Source organism: Nerophis lumbriciformis, linkage group LG01 (genome assembly GCF_033978685.3).
Source record: "Nerophis lumbriciformis linkage group LG01, RoL_Nlum_v2.1, whole genome shotgun sequence".
In the NCBI taxonomy this organism is placed as follows: domain Eukaryota; kingdom Metazoa; phylum Chordata; class Actinopteri; order Syngnathiformes; family Syngnathidae; genus Nerophis; species Nerophis lumbriciformis.
The window spans coordinates 45,140,678-45,166,552 of NC_084548.2; the positions used below are offsets into that span (position 1 = coordinate 45,140,678).

General features: G+C 39.7%; 2 protein-coding genes across 2 annotated transcripts; one reads left to right on the plus strand and one right to left on the minus strand.

The window, feature by feature from the left end:
• Positions 1–1,323: 1,323 nt before the first annotated feature.
• LOC133621617 (proteasomal ubiquitin receptor ADRM1-like) lies at positions 1,324–15,375 on the plus strand. The gene is made up of 10 exons (XM_061983812.1): positions 1,324–1,459; positions 1,831–2,054; positions 2,121–2,237; positions 2,354–2,477; positions 12,021–12,107; positions 12,192–12,288; positions 12,368–12,630; positions 14,172–14,329; positions 14,440–14,542; positions 15,184–15,375. The coding sequence occupies exons 2-10, from the start codon at positions 1,845–1,847 to the stop codon at positions 15,285–15,287; spliced, it is 1,263 nt and encodes a 420-aa protein (XP_061839796.1). The 5' UTR covers positions 1,324–1,459; positions 1,831–1,844; the 3' UTR covers positions 15,288–15,375.
• A 94-nt stretch (positions 15,376–15,469) lies between these two features.
• Positions 15,470–24,325, minus strand: cables2a (Cdk5 and Abl enzyme substrate 2a). The gene is made up of 9 exons (XM_061983797.1): positions 23,780–24,325; positions 23,572–23,664; positions 20,385–20,462; positions 20,140–20,236; positions 19,899–20,067; positions 19,717–19,814; positions 17,897–18,003; positions 17,604–17,808; positions 15,470–17,302 (listed from the first exon to the last, which is right to left on the minus strand). Exons 1-9 carry the CDS (start codon positions 24,286–24,288, stop codon positions 17,162–17,164), a joined length of 1,497 nt encoding a protein of 498 aa, XP_061839781.1. The 5' UTR covers positions 24,289–24,325; the 3' UTR covers positions 15,470–17,161.
• Positions 24,326–25,875: the final 1,550 nt, after the last annotated feature.

Consider the following 25,875-nt stretch of genomic DNA (forward strand, 5'->3'; position numbering starts at 1 on the left):
TCCACCCAGTCTACCTTTCTGAAATGTGAAACATGTAACAAACGTCATTTCTGTTGATCATGTAGTCGACATGCGATTGCGGACTACAGTCCTCACCAAGTGAGCATGTACTGTGATGTTTTCATTTTGTTCTTGAGCACTAACTTTGCATCAAAACTGCACAGTAGAAACCTCACTGTTCTATGCACATATTATATAATGAAGCATCATTTATGCTCCCAGATGCTTACTTGAGTTACAAGCACTTTCAACCCTGCACTCACTGAAGATGCAGGATTCATATGCATCCTATTAATGATGTCTATTATCTCATTGAGATTGTTCATATTGTCTGTTCAGTGGTCATCCTTCATGAGACACATCCATATACAAACCAGGTATACTTAATAATAAATCTAAATACGGACTTTTAAAATTAAATAGTCTTTGTCTTGTTTTATTTGTCTGGTCTCACAGGTGCATGTGCCTCACAATACGAAGGTCCTGAGTAGTCCTGAGTTCAATCCTGGGCTCGGGATCTTTCTCTGTGGAGTTTGCATGTTCTCCCCATGACTGCGTGGGTTCCCTCCGGGTACTCCGGTACTCCGGTTTCCTCCCACCTCCAAAGACATGCACCTGGGGATAAGTTGATTGGCAACACTAAATTGGTCCTAGTGTGTGAATGTGAGTGTGAATGTTGTCTGTCTATCTGTGTTGGCCCTGCGATGAGGTAGCGACTTGTCCAGGGTGTACTCCGCCTTCCGCCTGAATGCAGCTGAGATAGGCTCCAGCGACCCCGAAGGGTATAAGCGGTAGAAAATGGATGGTTGGATGGATGGATTGATTGGAAGAAAGGTATCAATGACATACATTTATTACCTGAAAATATTTATTAATCACAACACTAAGCAAACAAAACATACATTTTAGAATTAGAATGTGTTTCGGTTTTATTCCTTGGTCATTTATATAGCATTAAAAATAACCCCAGTTGACCAAATTTAGTGCTGTACAGACATGAAAACAAATTAGAATATTGCAAAACAATGTAAAATGTACATTTTAACACGCAAGAGGAACACAATACCAGAACAGCAATTATATATTTCAAGAAGTGCGAAAAACATATCAAATAAAAACGAGAAGTAAACTACCAATATTTCCTGCCTAACTGGATTTGAAAGCCAGGGGGAAATGTTTTAGCCCAAATTTAAGATTGATTGATTTATCAAATTCCTCTAATTATAAATTGTTTTAATCAAATATTTTAAAAGATGCTTATCGGTAACGTCACGTGAACGAAATAAACAGTAGTCGGTTGAAGTGCGATCTCTACCTAACTTGATGTCCGTTTTAAAACTTAATACAAATGACACACGTTTAGACCAATCACAATCAACAACGTGATTGTATAAGCCAATCAGCGTCATTCTTTAGACCGATCATCTAGCGCCTGATAACACAGTAGTTAAAGAGAACCGTAAGTAAAAATCGTAGTATTTAACTATTTTTGAGGTTTTCAGTGAAGTAATGTAGTGTTTGTGCGTGTCTAAAATATATTTTACATACACATATCTTATAAATGCTGTCAAATGATGGAACAGGCGTTTGGTTACAAGATGCAGAGTCATCTCGTAGCTAGCTACTTTCCCGTTTGAGGAGCAGGAAAACTGCCCGGATAATATGAGAAAATAAGCAAGACTGTCTATACAATGCAAGATAATCTAATTAAATGAAAACGTTTTTGTACAGAAATTGTATTGAAGTAGTTTAGGACCTACAGTAATCTTAACAAAGTGTGGTTTGGCCAGACATTGAAAAGCCTGCTATTTGGTCTTGTATTTCCTACAGTAGTTATCTTCATCATGGCCTCTGGAGCTTTGTTCCCCAGCATGGTGTCTGGGTCACGTGGTTCCTCCAGCAAGTACCTGGTGGAGTTCCGAGCTGGTAAGATGACCATGAAGGGCAGCACTGTGACCCCTGACAAGCGCAAGGGTCAAGTGTACGTTCAGCAGACCGACGACTCCCTCATCCACTTCTGCTGGAAGGATCGCACCACTGGAAATGTGGATGATGTACGTGTACAATATGGTCTGAGTTTATACCATAGTGTTTATATTTGTCAACATGTCTTCATGTAGGATCTGATCATCTTCCCTGATGACTGTGAGTTTAAACGGGTCAACCAGTGCACCACTGGACGTGTCTACGTTCTGAAATTCAAAGCTGGATCTAAAAGACTTTTCTTCTGGATGCAGGTATGCTGATCAGTCTGCGCGTCAGACACACAAACGCACAAGATGATTGGTTAAAGACAAACCAACAGTCAAGAAATGCTTGTGTAATTTTGCCAGGAAATGTTCTTTGATTTCAGGAGCCCAAGACCGACAAGGATGAGGAGCACTGTCGTAAAGTGAACGAGTATCTCAATAACCCGCCCATTCCTGGTGCTCTTGGCAGTGGCAGCAGTGGAGGGCACGATCTGTCTGCTCTGGGAGGTACCATACTTTTTCATTTGCTTCATAACCCGGCACACTTTCACTCTATAAACATTTGCAGCAAGATAGAAACTGCTAGATGCAATGAATGCTATTCATTCCTTATCTTTGCAGCCTTTTCAAAAATAGCCAAACATAGGCCTACCTCAATTAATTGAACAATAAATGAAAATTAACCCGGAAACTATACCGTCATCGATCATTTTTATTTTTTTCATCTTTCTCTAAAGCTGTGCATGACTCTAAGCACCTAAGGGCGGTTATTCAATAGAGTTAAATGAAATGAGTGACGTAGGGTTGTGCGACATAGACTATTCACCATACAAATGATCAACAATAGAGCTTTTAATACTAATGTTATATCATGATAATATAAGTTGATGACACATTCTAGGTGTGTTACGCAAATTTGATAGCAACAAGCGAACAAAGGCGTCCTTAACACATTGTAGCATTCTTGCTAGTGGCGAATGTCTCCACAGGGCAAAGCCACTTCTAAGTCAGTAATCCTTGCCTCCATGGCGGCAAAGGCCCCGTTTACACTGCACACCAAATCTGATTTGTTTGCCCTAAAGTGACCCAGATCAGGGTTTTTTTTGCCCTGTCTAAACACTCCAAAGTGCTTCAAATATGATCTTTTGGCATCAGATTCAGGCCACATCTGGAGGTAGTCCTCAATATGATTGGAATCTGATCTTTTCAAATGTGACTTCAGTCTAAACGCAAAGCAACTTGAATGCGACCTATATTTGACTTTTTTGTCAGCTTTGGGCGAGCTACGTCACTCGTGTGCGTGGGGATAGACACAGTCGCCAGTGGAAGTGAATATTTCATCACAACATCTGGTTTTGGTGTGCAAAGTCTATTTAAGACGACCACATTTTCGGTGCATCACTTGTAAATAGTGCACAAATAATAGGCTATATGGAACATATGAAGATATATTTTCGGCGGTATAGCTCGGTTAGAGTGGCCGTGCCAGCAACTTGAGGGTTCCAGGTTCAATCCCAGCTTCTGCCATCCTAGTCACTGCCGTTGTATCCTTGGGCAAGACACTTTACCCACCTACTCCCAGTGTCACCCACACTGGTTTAAATGTAACTTAGATATTGGGTTTCACTATGTAAAGCGCTTTGAGTCACTAAAGAAAAGCGCTATATAAATATAATTCACTTCACTTAATTTCGTCTCCACTACTTAAAGGCCATTAAAAGATTAGAACCCTCCCAAATATATTACACTATACACATCTATTCATACATTATATTACTTGAATTTACTTTCACGTGAAAAACACATTTTTAAGGCTTGCGATTTTTATTTTATTTTGTAGTAGTAGCGACTTCCTCCTGGTCACCTTCCTTTGTTTTCACTTTATCGAAGTGCGCATGTATGCGGTCGAGGCCACATTGGGGCCTGTGCACGTTTACACTGGAGTCTGATAAAATCACATTTTATTTGCAGTGTAAATATTCAGTTGAAAAAAATCAACGACAACAAAAAAAATCGGATTTGGCCACTTTGGCCTGCAGTATAAACATAGTGTAATACCTGAAGGACGAGAAATAGCTAAACATGCTACACTAGGCACTGTAAGAGGATACTCTAACCCAGCGTTTCTCAAAGTGTGGGGCGCGCCCCACTGGTGGGGAATAGAGACATGACAGGTGGGGCGCGAGGAACGGGAGGGAATTTCACTTAAAAATTTTTTTTTTTTTTTATAATTTTTTTTTTAGATTTTTTTTTTTTTTACTATGTTTTCATTTTCTATACACACTGTAAATCACTTTGTGATTCTGTCTGAAATCCGCTATATAAATAAATGTAAATTCAGAGAGGGGAGGAGTATATTTACAGCTAGAATTCACCAAGTCAAGTATTTCACATACCGTATATATATATATTAAGGCTGAAACGACGCGTCGACGTAGTCGACGTCATCGGTTACGTAAATACGTCGACGTCGTTTTTATGCTTCGACGCGTCGCATGTTTACGTCACACTGCCGTCATGGCGGAGCGCAAAGCAGATGATGCGAGCGAGGGAAAAAAAGCACGCCAAAAGTCGTCAAAAGTGTAGGAGTATTTCAATAAACTGCCTAACAATGTTGTAGCGGTGAACAGCTGTCTCGTCAGCTGAAGCGCGAGCTCGCAACTGTGGCTGTTTAGCAACCAGCCAAACCCCACTTAATAAAATTATATTTTATCTTAGAGCACATCCGCATCCCTATTCACCTAGGCAACCCCGGGAAATGTATATAATTCGGCATTATTTCGGCCAGTCGGCTTATAAAATCAGAGCCGATCAGTTTACGTTCGCGCGCAGGTATAACGCGGCGCGCTCCTGTCTCATCTGCTGGTGCGCGAGCCCGGTAATTAGACCGCTGTGTCAAATCAAGGAGTACAAAAGACGCCAGCGCAGAGTGGAAAAAGGTTTAGTTCATTACAGATAACCCAGAGTTGTGCCAAAAGTATGTAAGATTTAATATTTCTCTTCGTGGGTGTGGCGCACCTGTTGCGCTGGTGAGATGGGGGGGGGGGGTTGTGTGCATGTAGCGTGCTTAGTCTGGAGGCTAAATACACACAGTGTGTTATGTAACTGTTGTTTAGTGTTGATATTCTTTGCTTAGTTTGATAAATGTTGGAGCAGTTTGCTTCATCAGGAGGGTGAAGTCGCTCAATTTAAAGTGTTGGATTTAACTGTGTTGGTGAGGGCGTAGAAAAAGGGGCATTTTTCTACCAGTAGACAGCGTTTAAGATTGAGTGTTTCACTGCTAAATTAATAATATATTTATATTGAATATGGATTTTAAATATGTATCTAAATAGGTGGTTAATTGGTTAGGTATTTATGTATTTGCATATTGGGTTTTCTGTTGCATTTATCTATTGTGTTTCTGGTGTTAAATGTATTTTATATGTATCTTGGTGCATTTATGTTGAGACAATTTATTTAAAATCTGTTTTAACTTAAAGGGAAAAGATGTGTCCATTTTCTTGCACTTGTTTAATGGTTAAGAGTTTGATAGCCTAATTAATAGTTGTAAATTATGGGATTGATAATTGATTGATTTTTTACAGCATGTTAATCTTGTGGTGTTTTGTCCTTAAAGGTTTTTCACCTACTAAAGAAGCTAAAGGCTACTAAAGGCTACTAAAGACAGTTAATGACAGCTAAAGAAACTAAAGTCTATTAACACTGCTAAAGACTGCTAAAAAGACTAAAGAAGAAAAAAGAAGCTGTTTCTTGGTTGGAAAAACTGTTGCAAACTAAAGGAAAATAAAAGGAAAAAGTAACTACGGTCTGGTCTTTTGAGTGAAATCCAGAAGCCACATTCAGCATTGGTACATCCCTTCAAGTGTGGGATAAGCACAGCGAAAAAAGCAAAACACTTGACAGTTGTTGTATGCACACTGTGTCGAGCGGAAATGGCCTATCATAGCAGCACAACGGCTATGAAGGAACATTTGAAAAGAAAACACCCGACAGCGTTCTTGCCATCACCATCAACTAGTCAATCGTCCGCGTGAGTATACGTTGTCATCATTACACAAAATCATGAATGTGTCATTTGTATCTGCGTTGTAAATTCATAAACCAAAACACTGTTTCGCTCTGAGAGGCGCGTTAACGTTAATTAGTTGTGCAAATACCTTTTACAACATTAACAGTTACATATACTATGTACAAACCAACAATTAACTTTCACTTTAATCATACTATCATTGTTGTGTTATTAAGCAAAATAAGCAATACTTTTACTTTTGTTGAAATGTTTACACTGTTACAGAATATTTCGTTTTGCACTTTTTTGTATTGGATGTTTATCTTTATTTTTGCACATTTTAAAGCAAAATAAGCAATACTTTTACTTTAGAAATGCTTATAATATTGCAGAATATTAAGATTTGCACTGGATGTTTACTTTTATATTTGCACATTAAAAAGCAAATAAGCTACTTTTAATTTTGTTAAATGTTAAAAGTTTTAAATGTTTACATTGTTACAGAATATGTTGTCATGTTGTTAATGTTGACTGAGTGGCCATACTTTTTTTTTTGTATATAAAAGTCATGCCTTTTGAAAAAACTGGCCAACATTTATTTTTTCATCTTCATTTTAAATAAAAAAAATAATCGGTAAAAGGAAAAATAATCTATAGATTAATCGAAAAAATAATCTATAGATTAACCGATTAATCGAAAAAATAATCTATAGATTAATCGATAGAAAAATAATCGCTAGCTGCAGCCTTAATATATATATATATATATGTATATATATATACACATATATAAATATATAAGAAATACTTGACTTTCAGTGAATTCCCTGGTTCAATCCCCACCTAGTACCAACCTCGTCATGTCCGTTGTGTCCTGAGCAAGACACTTCACCCTTGCTCTTGATGGGTGCTGGTTAGCGCCTTGCATGGCAGCTCCCTCCATCAGTGTGTGAATGTGTGTGTGAATGGGTAAATGTGGAAGTAGTGTCAAAGCGCTTTGAGTACCTTGAAGGTAGAAAAAGCGCTATACAAGTACAACTCATTTATTTGAAAATCCGGGAGGGTTGGCAACTATGTGTTCCACAGTTAAGCAAGGTGGCTCTCCCGGGGCAAAGTGCTGTCACTTGCCCTGTCTTGCCAAATGCATAGCTCCTCCTTTTTTTTTGCAAAGATTGGCACTTTTATTTTATTTATTTTGAACTTGATGCAAGTTATTTGATTTATTATTGAACTTGATGCAAGTTATAACACTTTTATATGATTTATTATTGAACTTGATGCAAGTTATAACACTTTTATTTGATTTATTATTGAACTTGATGCAAGTTATAACACTTTTTTTTTTTTTTATTATTGAACTTGATGCAAGTTATAACACTTTTGTTTTATTTATTATTGAACTTGATGCAAGTTATACCAGGCAGCACGGTGGAAGAGGGGTTAGTGCATCTGCCTCACAATACGAAGGTCCTGAGTAGTCTTGGGTTCAATCCCGGGCTCGGGATCTTTCTGTGTGGAGTTTGCATGTTCTCCCCGTGACTTCGTGGGTTCCCTCCGGGTACTCCGGCTTCCTCCCATCTCCAAAGACATGCACCTGGGGATAGGTTGATTGGCAACACTAAATTGGCCCTAGTGTGTGAATGTGAGTGTGAATGTTGTCTGTCTATCTGTGTTGGCCCTGCGATGAGGTGGCGACTTGTCCAGGGTGTATCCCGCCTTCCGCCCGATTGTAGCTGAGATCGGCTCCAGCGCCCCCCCGCGACCCCAAAGGGAATAAGCGGTAGAAAATGGATGGATGGATGGATGTATACAACTTGATGTTACTTGATGTTCAATAAATTTGAAAATGTTAAGCTTGGCATTAGCGTTCTGTTGGGGCGATGGGGGCAGGTGGGGCTTGAAAACTCCCCCTTGTCCAAAGTGGGGGATGACAAAAAAAGTTTGAGAACCACTGCTCTAACCACAGGTTAGTGGAGTGATACACACATTGACAGTAGCGATTAGGGATGTAACGGTATTATAAAAACCCAGGTATTTCTGTTTAAATACCGTGATGTGTGACGGCTTTAAATGAAAACTTGGTGAATGCAGTTTTCTTTTGCCGTTTTAGTATTGGCCGAGTCTGTAAAAAAACTACATATCCCAGAATCCTCTGCTCAGCGTGGGGGCGTTGAACGCTGTAAGCAGGAAGTGAAGTGTGTTCATACTCATCGTAGATAACATGAGTTGTTTTTTTAAACTGTCCATAACTGGTGGAGTTATTTAGCTAACAGACAGACAAACAAGTCAAAGCCAAAACATAACCTTTTTGGCGGAGGTAAGAAAGTCTGTGTTCTGCTAAGCGAAGCACGCCACTTTCGTTTGGAGCGTTTCCAAGGCAACAAAAGCCAGCCGGTCGCGGCACACCGCATGACATGCACAACCTGAAACCACAAAAAAAAAATTCCACGCAGGAAATATGAGTAATCCAAAAAGGTACTTGCTACATACTCAATCCATCCATCAATTTTTAAACTGCTTGTCTGTTGATGTCGTGAAGAAACTTCCTAACAAAAATGACAAGACTTTTTTCACAGTAAAAAAAATATTGTCATTTTTGTTAGGAAAAAAACATGATTACAAAGCCAAATGTCCCATTGTGGGATTATTTAAACTTCAAATTGGATGGGCAATTTGAGCCAATCAACACAGACAAATGAGCGAGAATGCCGTGAACACGTGATGATGGCAACACAAAAAAGACGATGAGCGACTTAGTTATTTCAACTGGGGAAAAAATGCATTTTAAGATCTTCAATATTTATTTAAATAGCATTTTTACTTACAGAAATGAGAGCCCATTTTGTTTTTTTGTTTATTTAGGGTGACCAAGTTATTTAACTTCCAATTATAGTACAATGGTAAACAATTCTACAGTAATGAGAAATAAAAGTTTATATCCTTTTAAATGGTTACTTGCGTTATTATTAGATTATAAACACATTACTTTATGATCACTGTTAGAGGTGGGAATCTTTGGCCACCTCACAATTTGATTACGATTAAAGAGCTACAATTCGATTAAAAATCGATTATTGATACAAAACTAGATCATAAATGTCCTATAATAAAAGAGCTGGTTGGATCTCTCGGTGAGGTGGCTCCCTGCCGTCAGCCAAATTTTAGAACTGTCTGCATTACTTTATTTACAATAATTAAATGATCAATTATTGACGTTTACGAATCGATTTTATAATCGTCCATGTCCTAATTGTGATGCATCTAAAAACCGATGAATTCCCCCACCTCTAATCACTTTATAGATTTTATCAGTTATTTCTTCTGTTTAATAGCATGATGTAGACAATAGCTCTGAGTCTGTCTGCATAAAGCCAACTATGTTAAAGTAAATGATTGCATATTGTTGTGATGTGTGGCACCTAGAGACAAGAATATGTTGATTGGCAGTCTAAAAGTAACATTTCTTCATTCACTTGTTGTTCTCAGTTTTATGCTTTTTTATGTATACAATATAAAAATCGCAAATCAAACCGCAATTGTGGAGAGAAAAATTGCAATTTTTCCTAATATTGTGCAGCTGTACTACTAATCATGGCAGACATCATGAGAGCCAACAACGAGTACTTTGAAACAAATGATGTTTCAGAAACATAGAATTTAGAGCCTAAATATAAAGAGGCTGAGCTACAAGTTTTAGAAGCTGAATGATAAGCAGATACATCAAGTAGCAGTGTTGCCAAGTGCTAAACAAGAAATACAAACTACGAACAAATTAAAACAATCACTTGCTGTACAATGTCTGCTCTCACTATGATGCCGACTGTTGGGATGTTCATATCTTCCTGTTTAGATAAAAAAAATTATCATAATACCAGAGGTGGGTAGTAACGCGCTACATTTACTCCGTTACATCTACTTGAGTAACTTTTGTGATAAATTGTACTTCTAAGAGTAGTTTTAATGCAACATACTTTTACTTTTACTTGAGTATATTTATAGAGAAGAAACGCTACTTTTACTCCGCTACTTTTATCTACATTCAGCTCGCTACTCGCTACTAATTTTTATCGATCTGTTAATGCACGCTTTGTTTGTTTTGGTCTGTCAGACTGACCTTCATAATGCCTGCGTTTCAACAAATACAGTCACTGGTGACGTTCACTCCGTTCCACCAATCAGATGCAGTCACTGGTGACGTTCACTCCGTTCCACCAATCAGATGCAGTCACTGGTGACGTTGGACCAATCAAACAGAGCCAGGGGTCACATGACCTGACTTAAACAAGTTGAAAAACTTATTGGGGTGTTACCATTTAGTGGTCAATTGTACGGAATATGTACTGTACTGTGCAATCTACTAATACAAGTTCCAATCAATCAATCAAAAGTGTGAAGGAAAAAAGACCATTTTTTATTTCAACGTACACCCCGTCAAAAGCCTAAAGACTGACTGCACAGTTCCTGTCTTCACAATAAAAGTGCCGCTCCATCGCGCCTGCGCTTTCAAAATAAGAGTCTCCGAAAGCCTGCGCAAACAAGCTAGCAAGCTACGGAGTTTGCCGCCAATGTATTTCTTGTAAAGTGTATAAAAACGAATATGGAAGCTGGACATATAAGATGCCAAAAACCAACCACTTTCATGTGGTATTAGACAGAAAGGAGGAACTTTTTTTCTCCTCCATTTGAAAACGTGGACGTTTGTCATCACTACTGTCTGATTCCAATCAATGCAACTCATCAGAATCAGGTAATACACCAACTTATATTCTTGTCTTCATGAAAGAAAGGAATCTATATGTGTTAAACATGCATGTATATTCATTAAAACACTATTAACATGTAAACAAAAATGGCAAAAAAAAAAAATATAAATTATATACTGTATATATCAATGTATGTATGTATATATATATATATATATATATATATATATGTGTGTGTATATATATATATGTATATATGTGTGTGTGTGTATGTATGTGTGTATATATATATATATATATAGATATATATATATATATATATATATATATGATGTGTGTGTGTATGTTACTCATCAGTTACTCAGTACTTGAGTAGTTTTTTTACAACATACTTTTTACTTTTACTCAAGTAAATATTTGGGTGACTACTCCTTACTTTTACTTGAGTAATAAATCTCTAAAGTAACAGTACTCTTACTTGAGTACAATTTCTGGCTACTCTACCCACCTCTGCATAATACTCACAAAGGTAAAAAAAAAAGAAAACCGGTGGGCGCAAACAAGCGTCTTTTCGTGTCTTTCTCACCATCTCCGGGTGTATGTTGAATGTCAAAGTTGACCAACTTCACGGTTTATGGCAGTGCTTCTCAATTGTATTTCATTACGCCCCCCCATAGGAAGAAGAAAATATTTTGCGCCGCCACTCTCCACCGTGACTATAAATAGTATAATTTGTCTGTCAAATTGTGAGAACTATCTATACCTTTGCATAATATTGTAACATCACACCGGCCTTTGCTTGTCTGCCACCGTGGTAACAGTGAAGCCAAGTGCTACATACTCTTCGTCATATTCTGGTTCAGCAAAAAAAGCATGTTCACCGAGGTCGCACTGCGCCACTCTAGGGGGGCACGCCCTACTTGTTGAGAAAGACTGGTTTATGGCAGCAACTTTCTAATATACAAGTAAGAGGCAACAATTTACTATTTAGCACAAACTTTCACCAACTCAGGAGATGCAGCAGCTCAGTATGTCAATATAGCTGCACAAGCTTGTTACCTCTCTGTGATCAAGCCGCTGTTTTTAGCAGATGTTTTTAGAGGGCTTTATGGGGGCAATAGATGCAATGACATCATGAATCCCATTGCCTCCATATTTAGCTTACTTTTCTGGCGTTTATTTACTAGTTAGAATGCATTAAAAAAAGAAAACACGTGTTCTTGTCTGAAATAGGAATTCTGAATGATAGACAAACTTCCAAAACAGGGCAGTTAACCTTTTAAGCTACGTGGTGAAATGCTTTCTACATGTTTTATCTTATGCTGTCATGTGAAGGTGAGGGTGGTCTGCAGAGCCTTCTGGGTAATATGAGCCACAATCAGCTCATGCAGCTGATTGGACCAACTGGACTCGGTGGAATCGGTAAGCATGATCTTTATTGATAAATGAGAATCAATTAGTTGATGATTTTAAGAGGATTCATTTCAATGTTCCTCACTTGCCAAGGGGGTCTTGGTGCACTCGCTGGTCCAGGTTTAGCCAACCTTTTGGGCGGCAGCAGCAGCAGCAGCAGTGTTCCTTCTGCTAGTAACTCCTCCACAAGGTATCATAGCATGATTTACTTGTTGTATTTATGTCATATTATTTGACATATTTCAGTTTGTTCTTCTTTTCTTTCTCAGCCCGTCCACAGTGGTCACCCCCACCTCTACGTCTGCTACCAGTCGAATTGGCTCCTCACAGGCTCCCACCACACCTGTCAATGCCTCTGCAACATCAGCAGCCTCTCCGCCAGCGAGCACCCCGACCACCCCTGCTGTGACCGCAGCAGCGAGTGCGGCAGAAACGGCAGCGGCGGCGACAGGAAACCCTACCCAGCCCATCCAGCTGAGAGACCTGCAGAGCATCCTGGCAACCATGAATGTGCCTGCCAGCGGCTCAGGAGGTGAGGATAAGAATGCTGGGTCTAAAAGTGGGAAAAGTCAACTGCCATTCATGAGGCCAAGTATTTATTTCAACATGGTCAAGAAGAACTGTTGCAGTTCAGGATTAGGATCAAAGAAAATATTTTTATCTCATCTCTAATTCTGCAATAGGTTGTGTTATGAGTTAAGGTGTTGTCTTAGGTGTTGTCTTATTGGCACACTTAATACTTTTAATCACTACTTACTTGGATAATTGTGCGGTGTTTTCTGTGCACCACAGATTGTTTACTCTCACTGTCATGTAATCTTAGGCCATGTCCACACGAACATAAAACCATATATTTGGGGGTTAAAACAATCTCCATCTACACAAGTGTAGTTTCAAAACTGTCTATGTCTACACACAAACGCATACACCTGCTGTCATGCACATTTTGTCCAATCAGAAGCCTGAAAAAGGCAGCAATAGCTGACTTGGTGGCATTACACCTCTGTTATGTTTATTTTGAGCGACTTTGATGTACAATGACATGTACATTATCTTTAAAACCAGCCCGCATGTACACAGAGCCCTGGGAACATTATTAAAGAGCGAATGCATGCCTGTGCTGCTGAAACCCAACACTCGTAGAATTAACACATGTTCAGCAACATGGTGATGTATTACATGTGCAGTGTAATACAGTGTACATTATTTCGAAAATCAGCACGCACTAACGAGCCAAGGAAACCATTTTGCATGTTTAAGGGAATTATAAAGCATTTAATCGTCTATATAGTGATATGGTACATGTGTAATGACGTGTATATTGTCTTTAACATCAGTACACACTACAAGGAGTGTGTATTTTTTTTTTTTAGTTGCTTGGTCACTTTTTACACGCGAGCACAGTCGCGCCCAAAATTGGAAGCAAGACACGTTAGTTAACTTCATAATTTGTCGTCAAACAAGGACTAAAAACAAGATAATGTTGCACCTTTCTTATGACACACAGCAAAAAGTCTTGCTTGTCAAAGTTGTCCCATCAGCGATCATATCCAAAACAGCTGACTGTCATTAGCGCCGGCGGGAGTGTCGCATAGCCCATTTTTGATTAATGTTGAGTGAAAAGGGCAGCATGTTTATGTTAAAACATACATTAAGTCCTCTTATTATGTGTTTAAAGCCAGCAAGGCAGTGTTGAGCTTGGAAATGGCAGCGCACAACCGTGACGTCATCACAAGTCTCTGTTTGCATACGCGAAGCGGAGAGTTTTGGATCTCTACACTTTGGCCAGCGTTGGTAAAAGTCTGCGTTTTTTAAAGACAAAAGTATGCATCTGCGTGTGGACAAGAGGCCTAAACGCAGTATGCGTTTATTAAGTATCTGTGTTCGTGTGGACATGGCCTTAGCTAAGTGGGTTTGAAAATTAAATCGGTTTTTCTTTGTCTTCTGAGGCCCTACTTAGACCCACAAATATAATTGATGTTTGTGAAACCCATTTTTCCTACCCTCAATAGTAACATGGGTCTCATATGTTAATATCATGAGTCACTAAGTGGTGCTGTTGTTACCTCACAGTGGACCTGGCCAGTGTTCTGACCCCAGAGGTGATGGCTCCTATCCTGGCCAACCCTGAGGTGCAGCAGAGGCTGACGCCCTTCCTGCCCACAGGGGAGTCACTGCTTCAGAGCACAGATGAGCTCCACAACACGCTCGGCTCACCCCAATTTCAGCAGGCAAAGTGTTCTACTTCCAATTATGATGTTTTTTTAAGCTGTAGTCTGTGCAGCGCTTATTGGTTATTGTTAGCGTTGTGTTTACTCTCGTTGTTTGTGTTTGTGTGCAGGCTATGAGCATGTTCAGCAGCGCTCTGGCTTCAGGGCAGTTGGGTCCTCTAATGAACCAGTTTGGTTTGCCGGCAGAGGCTGTGGATGCCGCAAACAACGGAGGTCAGTGTTTTGTTGCTAGAAAACAAAAACATGTGAGGCTATAACGCCTGTAAACAACCACAAGAATGTGGTTATAGTAGAATTTAGTAGTATAATAGTAGTAGAATAGGCTTGTACAGTAAAACCCTCCTTTATTGCTGTTAACTGGCCTGACCATGGTGAATGAATGTAAATAAAGTTTACAACCTTCTAAATTAGTTTTTAACATCATGAAAGCTTTCTAGAGATGAAATGCATAGTTTAGTCACTAACTTTACACTTGTTAATCCAATATAGTAAATGGCTCGGCCTCGGGCATAATCAGTGGTCATGTTACTGAATGGCACACACTCAAAATGTTTTCTGTGATAGAGTAAAATAGGATAGGATTGACTTTTATATATACCACAATTGGGAAATTGTGTGGTTGCAGTGCAAATTGTAAAAGTAGCTCAAAAGTCACAAAAGTACCACTCCTTGTTGCATAGTCCCGAAGGTGTTTGAACTAAAAAAATCCACACCTGGGCAATGTTTGGTGACTTATTACAAGCAACACAATGCAAACTAAAACACATTTAATAAATGGTTTGAATGTGTAAACATACATTGTCCTCAAAGACTAAATCATCAACATTTGACATTTCTACACATCTTGTTTGCAGATGTGGAGGCTTTTGCCAAAGCAATGGAGACCGAGACAAAGTCCGAAGACGGTGGAGATTCCAAAGACAAAAAGGACAATGATGAGGACATGAGCTTAGACTAATAACCCTTTTGGAAAAATTTATTTATTTAGCCGTCACAGCTTCTGGAACACATTTGAAGAATAAATATATTACACTGATTGAACACAATGCTGCATGTATGCCATCTTATCCAAAACAAAGATCAGTAAATTGAGAAAACATTTAGGTAACCATGAGGTTTAAAATAAGTCATAACACAAAACAATCTGCATTTAGTTTATTTAATAATTCACTCAACAATAAAAAATGATTTCTTGAACCTGTTTTACACCAACATTTTCAGTAGTTCTACATATTTAGATACAGAAACACAATAGAGAACAGTATTTCATTAGTCGCCACACAATCTGCTCGACTGAAACATTACAAACACAACAGTCAGTCATTGCCACTGGAGTTGTAGGCACTTTAACACATCCAACCATGACTTCCTGCCTCTAACCTCTATGGAGTGTGGATGACGCTTCTTTGGGCTTGCTTTTACACGACAGCTAAAGATGTCACAAAGCAAAATTCCTGAGAAATGAAATACTGAATGTGTCAATGAGCCACAGAGTGTTAAATCCCAGTACGTCGTGTAAGACACGCTGCATAGCAAGTCCTACATGTAAACTCATCAGGAGATTGAACTCTCTTGGCAGGGGTGCCCAAAGTCAACTCACTGAGTAGTTTCGTTTGACCCACTTAAGGGCGGCTTCCCAAATGTAATTCATATTCATTATTGATGATTCAAACGATACTGAATCCTCTCTGGCTCAAGAAATACAAGAAGTGATACAGTGCCCCTCGATTTGTCACTGAGAAAAGAAAAAAAACGTGAGCGATGCAACTGCTGTGACATTTGAATGAATCCCCAAACTGTTAGGGAGTGCTTCTTTTTTGGTCACGAGTAACAGCTGGTACTAAATGCCAGGTGAGTGGCGTTCTGCGCTTGACAGTTTGTTTTGTCTCCATCAATCTAAATGGACATAAAAACGAACAATTCCGCTGCGTGGGATCATTTTGATCTTCTAACGCCATATAAGGTAAATATTTTCTTGTTTACTATTTGGCTTATTGACCAGATTTGTGCTTGTCATATTCATTTCTGTGCAACTATTCATTTGAAAATAATGACATTTGCGAACATTATATTTCATTTGCAGGTCAATTGGTGACTTTTTTTAGTACTACGGATGAGGGTTCGGGTTAGTGACAATGATGAAACACCAACACAGCACAGTGTCAATACAGCTAGTGAGTGTGCCATACACTAAGGCGCCATTTACACATCACTGATATTCATACTAAACTCGTTCAAGCTCGCGATCATTGATGGCATGTCTGCAAGGCTAATTACAGTAATAGATCTCCAATTTTATTTTAATTTTTTTTAAATAAGGCGGTATGAGGCTAAACTCCTCACTCATGGTGCTGCTGTAGGCTTAAAATTTCTGTTTGGCCCACGACCCATTGGGATATTTTTACTTTGTCCTTTGGAGGCAAAGGTGTGGGCACCCCTGCACTTAAGTGTAAGCACAGAGCTGCCATGAGGTTGGTGTAAGAATGTGACACACCGTACTACAGTACTTCAAAGAGATAAAACTGCATCTACGTCACAGTGGGTTTAAAAGGCATTTTAAAAATCAACAGTATGAATCTGATAAAACTATTCTGTCGAGATGGCAAAAGGTGCAAAATCCAAAAAGATCAAAGTTCAGAATCGACACACCAAAAAGCAAACTGAAGCACAAACGTGCTCGTTGGTTGTCTCTAATGTAGAGCTCAGGAATGAAGCGACAAGGTCACACGTACAAACTCTTCAGTGGACGACACACACAATGTCAACGCCACACAACAGAGAAATACAGAAAATAAATAAGATCCAACCCTAGCATTTACCGCACACTCCAATTTAGCCCTGCTGCACTAGGCGGCGGTAGTGTGGCATGACCTTGCTCTCGGGCAGGTAGAGTCCCATCTCCATGGCAACTAGCACAGAGAACTCCAAAGGAACCAACTCTCGTCTGTTTATACGGAAACGCTCCTCCAGCTTCTGCGTAGGAGAGGAAGGTTAGAGATGGAAGTCATGTGACAATGTGTGCAACATGAATAATGTTTAATTAAGAAATATTGTCATATGGTAATGAAAGAGTTAATTTAGACTTGAGCAAATAGTTCTAAAAACAAAAAAAAAATGTGGACAACAAGAGGAAAGTAACATTAGGAACTTCCTCTAAGTCTTAAAATGAGTAGTATGATAATAAAATGATGAAAATGTTTTTTTCATCTGTGTTCTAGCTGATTAGGTTGAGACAAAGGTGAGAGCGAGTGCTGCTTTGTGTCAGCTTACTCACGTCAATTAGCTGCTTGACATCAGGTTTCCTCAGATCGCTGCTGATCTTAGCGGCCAGCAGCACGCACGCTGCAGCAACCAGCTTCCTGTTCTGCTTGTTGAGGCGACCCTGCAGCACCAGTTTCTCAAAGTAAACAAAAGCCATCGCTATGGTGACCGGCTGGAGAGAGCACTCTTCGCTCACGGCCCTCATCTCCCTCTTCAGGCTGACGCAGAAGGAAAAAAAGGTTGCGTTTACTTGATCGCAATGTAATAAGGTAGAGTTGTTTTTTTCCCCGAGAGGAAGATGTAAACCTTCTTATTTTGCTGAGTGTCAGCAGGATGTGAGGGAACTTCTCCTTGAATGTCTCGTTCATGTCCTTCTTCAGGTCTGACGGTTTTACATACTCCATTACAGTCGTCTGCACAGACAAAGCAAATGAGGGCCCAGATAAGTGTGAATGTGGGTGTCAGGGACAAGTCTGTTCTGTCCACTGTGACATTTGCTACCCCAACTAATGGCAAGGATGCTTGGAACTCAAACTTTGCCCAAAATTTCAAGCAAAACAATTAGCAGAGAGACCGCTTTTATCTCGAGACACCCGAAGTACTTGTAAGTCGAGGTTTCACAGTATATATACAATGGACATACATGTAGAATCAGAACCAGAATCAGAATCGTTTTATTGCCATTGTTTGAGAACGGGTTCACAAACTACGGTAGGAATTTTTCTTGGTGCTACGTAGCTTAACTACAATTACCAGTAGCTTGGCGGTAGCTTAGCTACTTTTTTTAATGAGTAGCTTTTCCTGTAGCTCAGCTACTTTTAGACCCATGTAGCGAGGTTGCTTACATCAAAGCTACAAGCTATAAAGAGAGTAAATAGACAGCAAATCCAGGCCTACAAAAAAAAATATGGAGAAATTCCAATGACCTGGATGAATGACAACATCCATACATACATATGGAGAAAATTGTGTTCGTACAATGAGTCACAATTGGGCTAAGGGCACATTTTTTTGCCATGCTATTATATACAGCAGTGTTTTTCAACCACTGTGCCGCGGCACACTAGTGTGCCGTGAGATACAGTCTGGTATGCCGTGGGAGATTATCTAATTTCACCTATTTGGGTTAAAAATCTTTTTTGCAAACCAGTAATTATAGTCTGCAAATTATGTGTTGTTGTTGAGTGTCGGTGCTGTCTAGAGTTCGGCAGAGTAACCGTGTAATACTCTTCCATATCAGTAGGTGGCAGCAAGTACCTAATTGCTTTGTAGATGTCGGAAACAGCGGGAGGCAGTGTGAAGGTAAAAAGGTATCTAATGCTTAAACCAGAAATAAACAAAAGGTGAGTGCCCCTAAGAAAAGGCATCGAAGCTTAGAGAAGGCTATGCAGAACGAAACTAAAACTAAACTGGCTACAAAGTAAACAAAAACAGAATGCTGGACGACAGGAAAGACTTACTGTGGAGCAAAGACGGCGTCCACAATTTACATCCGAACATGGCATGACAATCAACAATGTCCCCACAAAGAAGGATAAAAACAACTGAAATATTCTTGACTGCTAAAACAAAGTAGATGCGGGAAATATCGCTCAAAGGAAGACATGAAACTGCTACTGGAAAATACCAAAAAAAGAGAAAAAGCCACCAAAATAGGAGCGCAAGACAAGAACTAAAACAGTACACACAGGAAAACAGCAATAAACTCCAAATAGGTCAGGGCGTGATGTGACAGGTGGTGACAGTTCACCTACTTTGAGACAAGAGCTATAGTGATGCATGCTTGGTTATGGTTTGAATTCATATCCAACAATTGCGACAACTACTTTTTACTGTCAACTGAGTTTCGTTTTTTAATGATTTCTGCTGGTGGTGTGCCTCCGGATTTTTTCAACGCAAAAAATGTGCCTTGGCTCAAAAAAGGTTGAAAATCACTGATATACAGTGTGTGTGTGTATATATATATATATATATATATATATATATATATATATATATATATATATATATATATATATGTGTATATATATATATATATATGTGTATATATATATATATATATATATATATATATATTTAGGCATATCACACAGCACTAGCATAGAAAATAGATCTTGTGCACTCACCACATATGATGCAAATATCAGAACCCTCTTGTGTCTCCCACAGGGCCACTGAGGGTCACTGAGCAGGTTGGGGTCATAATCTGCCACCTCCTCAGCACCTGAGAAAGATACAGAAAGAGAAGATGTGATATGTGTGAGGTCAGTCTAGTAGCTATTATTCCACCCGCTCAAGTTATACATACATGATTCTTGTGCCACATGGTTGTTTAGGCGTGCAGGTGTAACGTGCCTCGGCCCGTTGCCACAGAACCGTGCGGGAGGGGTCTGAACCGTGCAGGTTTCCGGAATGCTGCTGCCCTTCTGTCTCATCAAGGCATTGGTTGGATAAAGGAACTGAGCGTACGACACAGTCTGCGAAGGAAACAGCACATCAATGGAGCGCTCTTTGATTCTGCCACCATTATATTATATTCAAACGCATACTTTGCCACATGCGCCCAACTCTACGCCTTCCAGGGAGGGAAGCAGGTCAGCTGCCACCACAGAGGAATGCCTTCGCTGCGCCTCCAGTTTGGTATCACTGCTCACAGAGAAACATAAGTGTGTACAGTATTCACCCCCTAAACTCCATGCGGGTCAACACACTTGGATGATGAAGCAGAAAAGAGGCAACAAATAAAATGATGGACAGTGTGAGGGGAAGCAAGCAGAGTTGGCTTTCTGTGTACCTGAGGTGAGATATCTCTCCATAGGGCAGCACTGAGAAAGCAGCGTAAAGTGACCGCTTGGCACAAATCAGCATGATCCTGCAGAACACAGTGAGTACAGGCACACACACACACACACACACACACACACACAACAGATGGGCGCATCAGTCCATGAACTGTCACTTTGTCACAGAGACAGCTAAGTCGCCCACACGGTCTGCAGTGAACAGCCAACATGTGTGAGAATACAACTACCTCATCCATAATATCATCACTTCTTAAAGCAACAGAGGCATAATTGAGTTCATTGGTGGCCCACAACCAGCAGAGAGAGCAAGTAAGTCAGGCTCAGCTAGCATGTTTAAATTAAAAACATGTTCTGTAGCATATACAGCAACATGTGTCGCAAATGCTGAATGAAAATGGTGAGCTCACTTTAATGTGTGACCATTTAGACATAGAACATGTGTGTTGTTGGTAAAGGTACGTTTACTGCTGGACTCACCATATCAATATACTGCCTTCACATGTTGGCGTGCTCATATTTCTCAATATATTTTGTTTAAATGTGAAAATATACACCGTTCTACTTTGTCGTGTTTTTTTTGGTTGATTGTCAGATATCATTTTTTCTTACTACTACACAGTCAAGTGTTCCCATAGCAACCGTGGTAAAGACAGAGAGCCACATTTTGGCTTATGAAACCTTGACAGACTTCCCTTAACTCAGGCATCTGAGCAACACTCGAGTGAGACCTGAGGGTCAACATGGCCTTTCTACACCCTCTTTAGCAAACAGCACAAAGAGGTGAAATGGTGACAAATGGAGATGGATTGACAGGTAGATGCTTGACTAAAAAGCAACATAAGATGTTTGTCAGTGGCCACAGAGTAATCATTTACTAATCCCTGGGACTGTGCCAATCAATATGTCGGCGATCAGTCTCAGACCATTTTTGTGGAAAAAGTAAATGATTGCTACAGCTGATAAATGACTTTTAATTACAAACACCAATCCCCTCTGGCTGACACTATTTGTTTTTAGTTCCCCAGCTGACAGGCAGCTAGCAGCTAATTATGTGTCTCCATACACAGTGTGGACACGCTCCTCCAAGCTACGGTAATAATAATCCCCTTAATTACGGTACATAGAGTGCATTCATAGTATCTTTAGTATCACTATCACCGAAGGCTAAAGAGCGAGCGCAAGCCAGGAGAAGGCATGCTAAAAGAGAAGCTAATCGCTAGACTATCTTGAAACAACAGTATAAATAAGTGCTTTGTAAAGTTGAAGAAGTGTAGATGGAAGTGCGTTACAGCAGAAAGTGAGCAGCTATTTACAGGAAATTAACGAGTAGAGTAATAAAGACTGAAGATGATAATAAAACAATTGTTGGTATGTCAGCATTGCCACAGTCAGTACATGACATGTAAGAGGAGGGCGGCTTGATCCATAAATTGGTGGTGTCAATACCAAAGGTAGTATCAGTATATGATTGATACTAATAAGGTCCATATTTGTACTCTTTCAAAATATTTTTGTGGTTATTTGTATTAATGTTTACATTCTCTGGACAGAGGAGAACTTTCCAAATGATTTAAATGAGTAATAGACAGTCGTTATTGCATTTGTTTAGTTATTGTGTACTATTTACTTTAGCTCAAACAATTGTATGTAATAAAAGAGAATAAAGAACTGGTTTAAATATTGTGTTTATATTGTTAAACTGTGCACAGCAGGCGCCATAAATTAATTGAAAAATGTACAGTTAATACATTCGATTGGTATCGGTATTGGCATCGGACGATCTCATTCGTGGATGATCAGAATCGGCAGCATAAAACCCTGATCGGACTACTAATCACACACCCTTGTGACATGAAACCATGAGATATTTCAGGCAAGTCTAATAGCTGCAGGGGTTTAAGTTACTGTTGGAACCGTCTAACATGTGCTCACTGAACCTCTGTGGGCTCTCTTGTAAGGCACCCAAGGGTGGTTAAATACACTAGAGCGATCCACATCCAGCAGCTGTAATCATATTTCTCTCCAGGATGAATGGAGTTGCTTCGCTCAGATAAGCAGCTTATTAGAACAACACCTCCGGGTGAAGATAAGTTGCAAGGAGATGCCGAAAGAGAGCAGCTCTTTTGTTTGACTTCCTGCAGTGGTGTGCCGTCAGGGCCAGCAAGGCCTTCTCTGCTGGCCTAACATAACCAGAGATCATGATCATAACTAAAGATAAAAGTAATTTTTATTTACTTTCCCTAAATATCTAAAAGTATTCATATTCTCTTCATGTCATATTATGCTCCTTCCAGCGCTGTTGTTTTTAGTTTATAGAGTTTTTGTCTAATCAGAATTCAGCTATCTTATGTTGCCATGCTGTACCAAATCTGCCAGAAGCCTTCAGATTCAGCAATGCGGGCGTTTGTGCACTGTAAGCAAACGGGCACATACAGTTGATATATATTGCAATAGCCAGTCAGATCATGCGTTGTTGTCAGTAAGGCCTTCTAGGTGGCCTAAGGCAGATATATAGTGATGTTATGAGCCAGGTAACATAAGAACTCCATTACCTAGCATGCCACAGTAGGGAAGAGCATGCGCAATAGCCCCGTTTAGGTTGTTGAATGTAGACTGTGATGTTTTTTACGAGCACGCTGTGGAGTAAACTTTAAGAAGTCAGCCAACACGCCTCGTCTGCATCTTTTATGATTAGACAAGACAACACATATATTTGCAAGGCCATTTTCAAGAAGGATATTTAAAGTGAAACTACATCTTGTGAGACGATGTCGGCCAACCCCGGAAGCTAGCTCAGCTGTCCCGGCGATGAAATGTGAGTTCAGATATTTTATTTCTTTCTTTTTTCACGTTTAAAATGTTTTTTTGCTATTTTAATTTTGACAGTACTGCATAAGATATGTTTTAATTGCTGATGCGGGTTTATTGATTTTTAAAATGCACCAGAAAAGAACCAGTTTTGTACAATGCCCAGTAGTGCGTAAATGTGTTTCTGTATAGTATTTCTCCAGTAAATGGTCATGTGGTGACATCAATGATGATATTTTGAGAGGTAATCATTGAAGTCGGACATCACTGAAGGCCTAGGTGGGAAACGCACGGCCCGTCACTGACTTCCTGATGTTGAATGAAGTTGTTCCTGGAAAAGCTTCCTGCTGTATGCAACGTCCACCTCACCTGCATCCCCTGGTGTCATACTGCCTCATACTCTTGATGAAGTGGACTTTCTTTGGCACCTTGGGTCCAGGAGAACCAGAGGCATTCCTCAACCTATGAGACCATTAAGATAGGTCAAACATCAACCCACCAACAATAAAATATTCTGAAGTGTAGCTGCATCACACGTATGACCAAACACAGTGAATATGAAGTCGTTAAAGGCTACCTGGGTCGTTGATCCAGAGGAGGGACGGCCGGCAGAGGGCTCAGTGCGGGGGCTGACCTGCCCCGGGAGGTCTGCTGCTGACCGCCGGTGTAAGGGGGCAGAAAGGCGTCTGGGCTTTCAGCTGTGTCGTCCGCCTCAAAGAACACATCGTTGGCTCCTAACCCGACAGACCTGACCGAAGGGCTGAGAACTCCTGGGAAACTAGAGGACGAGCTCTCGGCAGACGCAGCGGCCTCTGTCACCTGCGACACCGGCCCTTGGCTATCTGTCGGCGGCGACGTGAGAGCGGCGGCGGCGGCCCCGAGTCGCGGTTCCTCCGTGCTTTTTCCGCCAGTATTTTCATCGTTACACCGACACTGAGGCCGTCCGTCGAGTGAGATATTGTTCAGAAAAAACAACGCCGCCTGTCTCCTTTTAGAGTCTTTGGTCCTCCGTCGCTGCTCTCGGTGTGTTTTGGTCGGTTTACTGCCGCTGCCAATGGACTGAAGACTGCATAAAGCTGTCGCCATTCTACTTTGAAATGTGTCTGTGTGTGTGTGCACGAAAGGAAAGGAGAGGGGGAACCTGTACCACCAAGATAACCACACCCCTCCGTCTCATGATTGGTCCTTCACATTCTATGCAAATTAGGCGTATAATTCTCGGTAGCTGATTGGCTAATACACGTGTCAGGTTACTTTTTTATATTGTAGTTGTTGATTGGTTATATCTTATATGGTTATTGGCGCAATCCTGAAAACAAAGAACCAGTAAATGCATATGAAGTAGTTTTATATTCATAAATGTAAGTTTCTCAATAACCGACCTGTTTTTTTGTGCCTTAAAAAAGAATTAGAACTCTACTTTAAAACGCTCTCTCCCTCTAACAAGCAAAAAACTGTGAAATCTATGATGCTGTGTGCCAAATTTGCATTATTTACGGAACTTGTGTGAGCCTATGGCTTTACATTTTGTTACATATATATATTTTGCGTTCTATTTTAGTTACTTTATTGAGTTTACAACCTCCTGGCGCTGTTTTGTACTGTTTCTGCATTTGTTTTGTTTATTATTATTTCTTGATTGTATGTAAAAGTTGCATATTATAAAAAAAAGGTTTATAAAATAAAATTAAAAAATGAAGTTTTCGTTGCACTATGTTATAAATCGTAGGATATTGTTTGCTGTACTATATAATATTACGATTATTTGACAGTAAGTGGTCACAATAACAATTTTCAGTACATTGATAAAATTGTACCTGCAGCACACTGAATAAGTGACATAAATGAAGGCACAGTCATTTGTGTCCTGGTTTTATGGCAAATAGTCGTCTTTTGCCACATCATGCTTCAAATGTTGCATTCAAATATTTTATAGTATATTCTATAAATTGTTTACCCTAAATTAAGCATTTTCAAGCCCAAAATGGCTAAATGAACTCAAGATATTAATACTACGGGAGTATTGGCCACTAGGTGAGACCAAACCAATCAGTGTGCGCTGCTCAGTATCGTGGCCACTGATTGGCTCAGCCTCAGGCAGCAGTACTAAATTGGATTAAAATATTGTGAATGTGACTAAAGGGTGTTATATTATGTATACAGCAGGGGTGTCAAACTCATTTTAGATCGGGGGCCACATTGAGAAAAATCTACTTCCAAGTGGGCGGGACTGATAAAATCACAGCACGATAACTTAAAAATAAAGACAACTTCAAATTGTTTTCTTTGTTCAAAAATAGAAAAAGCACATTCTGAAAATGTACGAATCATAATGTTGTTGTTGTTGGTTTTTTTACACTTACATGTTGCGGTTAATAGTATTCTATCTTTATTTGTCGTTATTTATACTTTCTGAATAAATGATGTGATAATGTTCATAGTCAACTCATTTGTGTTAATTTTCAATCTATCAAGATTAAAAAAATAATATCAAAATCAAATTACAGGATGTTATGTATGCAGTTTGCTCATTTTCCTTGAGTGGTGCACAAACATCATGTGTTTTTGTTTTTTTACATACGTCGCATAATCTACAAAGATACAAAGAATTGCTATTGCGACATCTAGTGGACACATTTAGAACAGCAGTTTCTTCCATTAAAAATTTTGGCT

What these genes read in the sequence shown, in the direction of transcription:
- cables2a (XM_061983797.1), bottom strand. Translation starts at nt 24,288, where the DNA reads ATGGCGACAGCTTTATGCAGTCTTCAGTCCATTGGCAGCGGCAGTAAA. An exon ending in CCTCTGGATCAACGACCCAG is followed by an intron (nt 23,665 to 23,779) that starts GTAGCCTTTAAC and finishes ATGGTCTCATAG; the next exon opens with GTTGAGGAATGCCTCTGGTT. An exon ending in ATGTCAAGCAGCTAATTGAC is followed by an intron (nt 17,303 to 17,603) that starts GTGAGTAAGCTG and finishes TCTCCTACGCAG; the next exon opens with AAGCTGGAGGAGCGTTTCCG.
- LOC133621617 (XM_061983812.1), top strand. Translation starts at nt 1,845, where the DNA reads ATGGCCTCTGGAGCTTTGTTCCCCAGCATGGTGTCTGGGTCACGTGGT. An exon ending in CGATCTGTCTGCTCTGGGAG is followed by an intron (nt 2,478 to 12,020) that starts GTACCATACTTT and finishes TGTCATGTGAAG; the next exon opens with GTGAGGGTGGTCTGCAGAGC. An exon ending in AACTGGACTCGGTGGAATCG is followed by an intron (nt 12,108 to 12,191) that starts GTAAGCATGATC and finishes TCACTTGCCAAG; the next exon opens with GGGGTCTTGGTGCACTCGCT.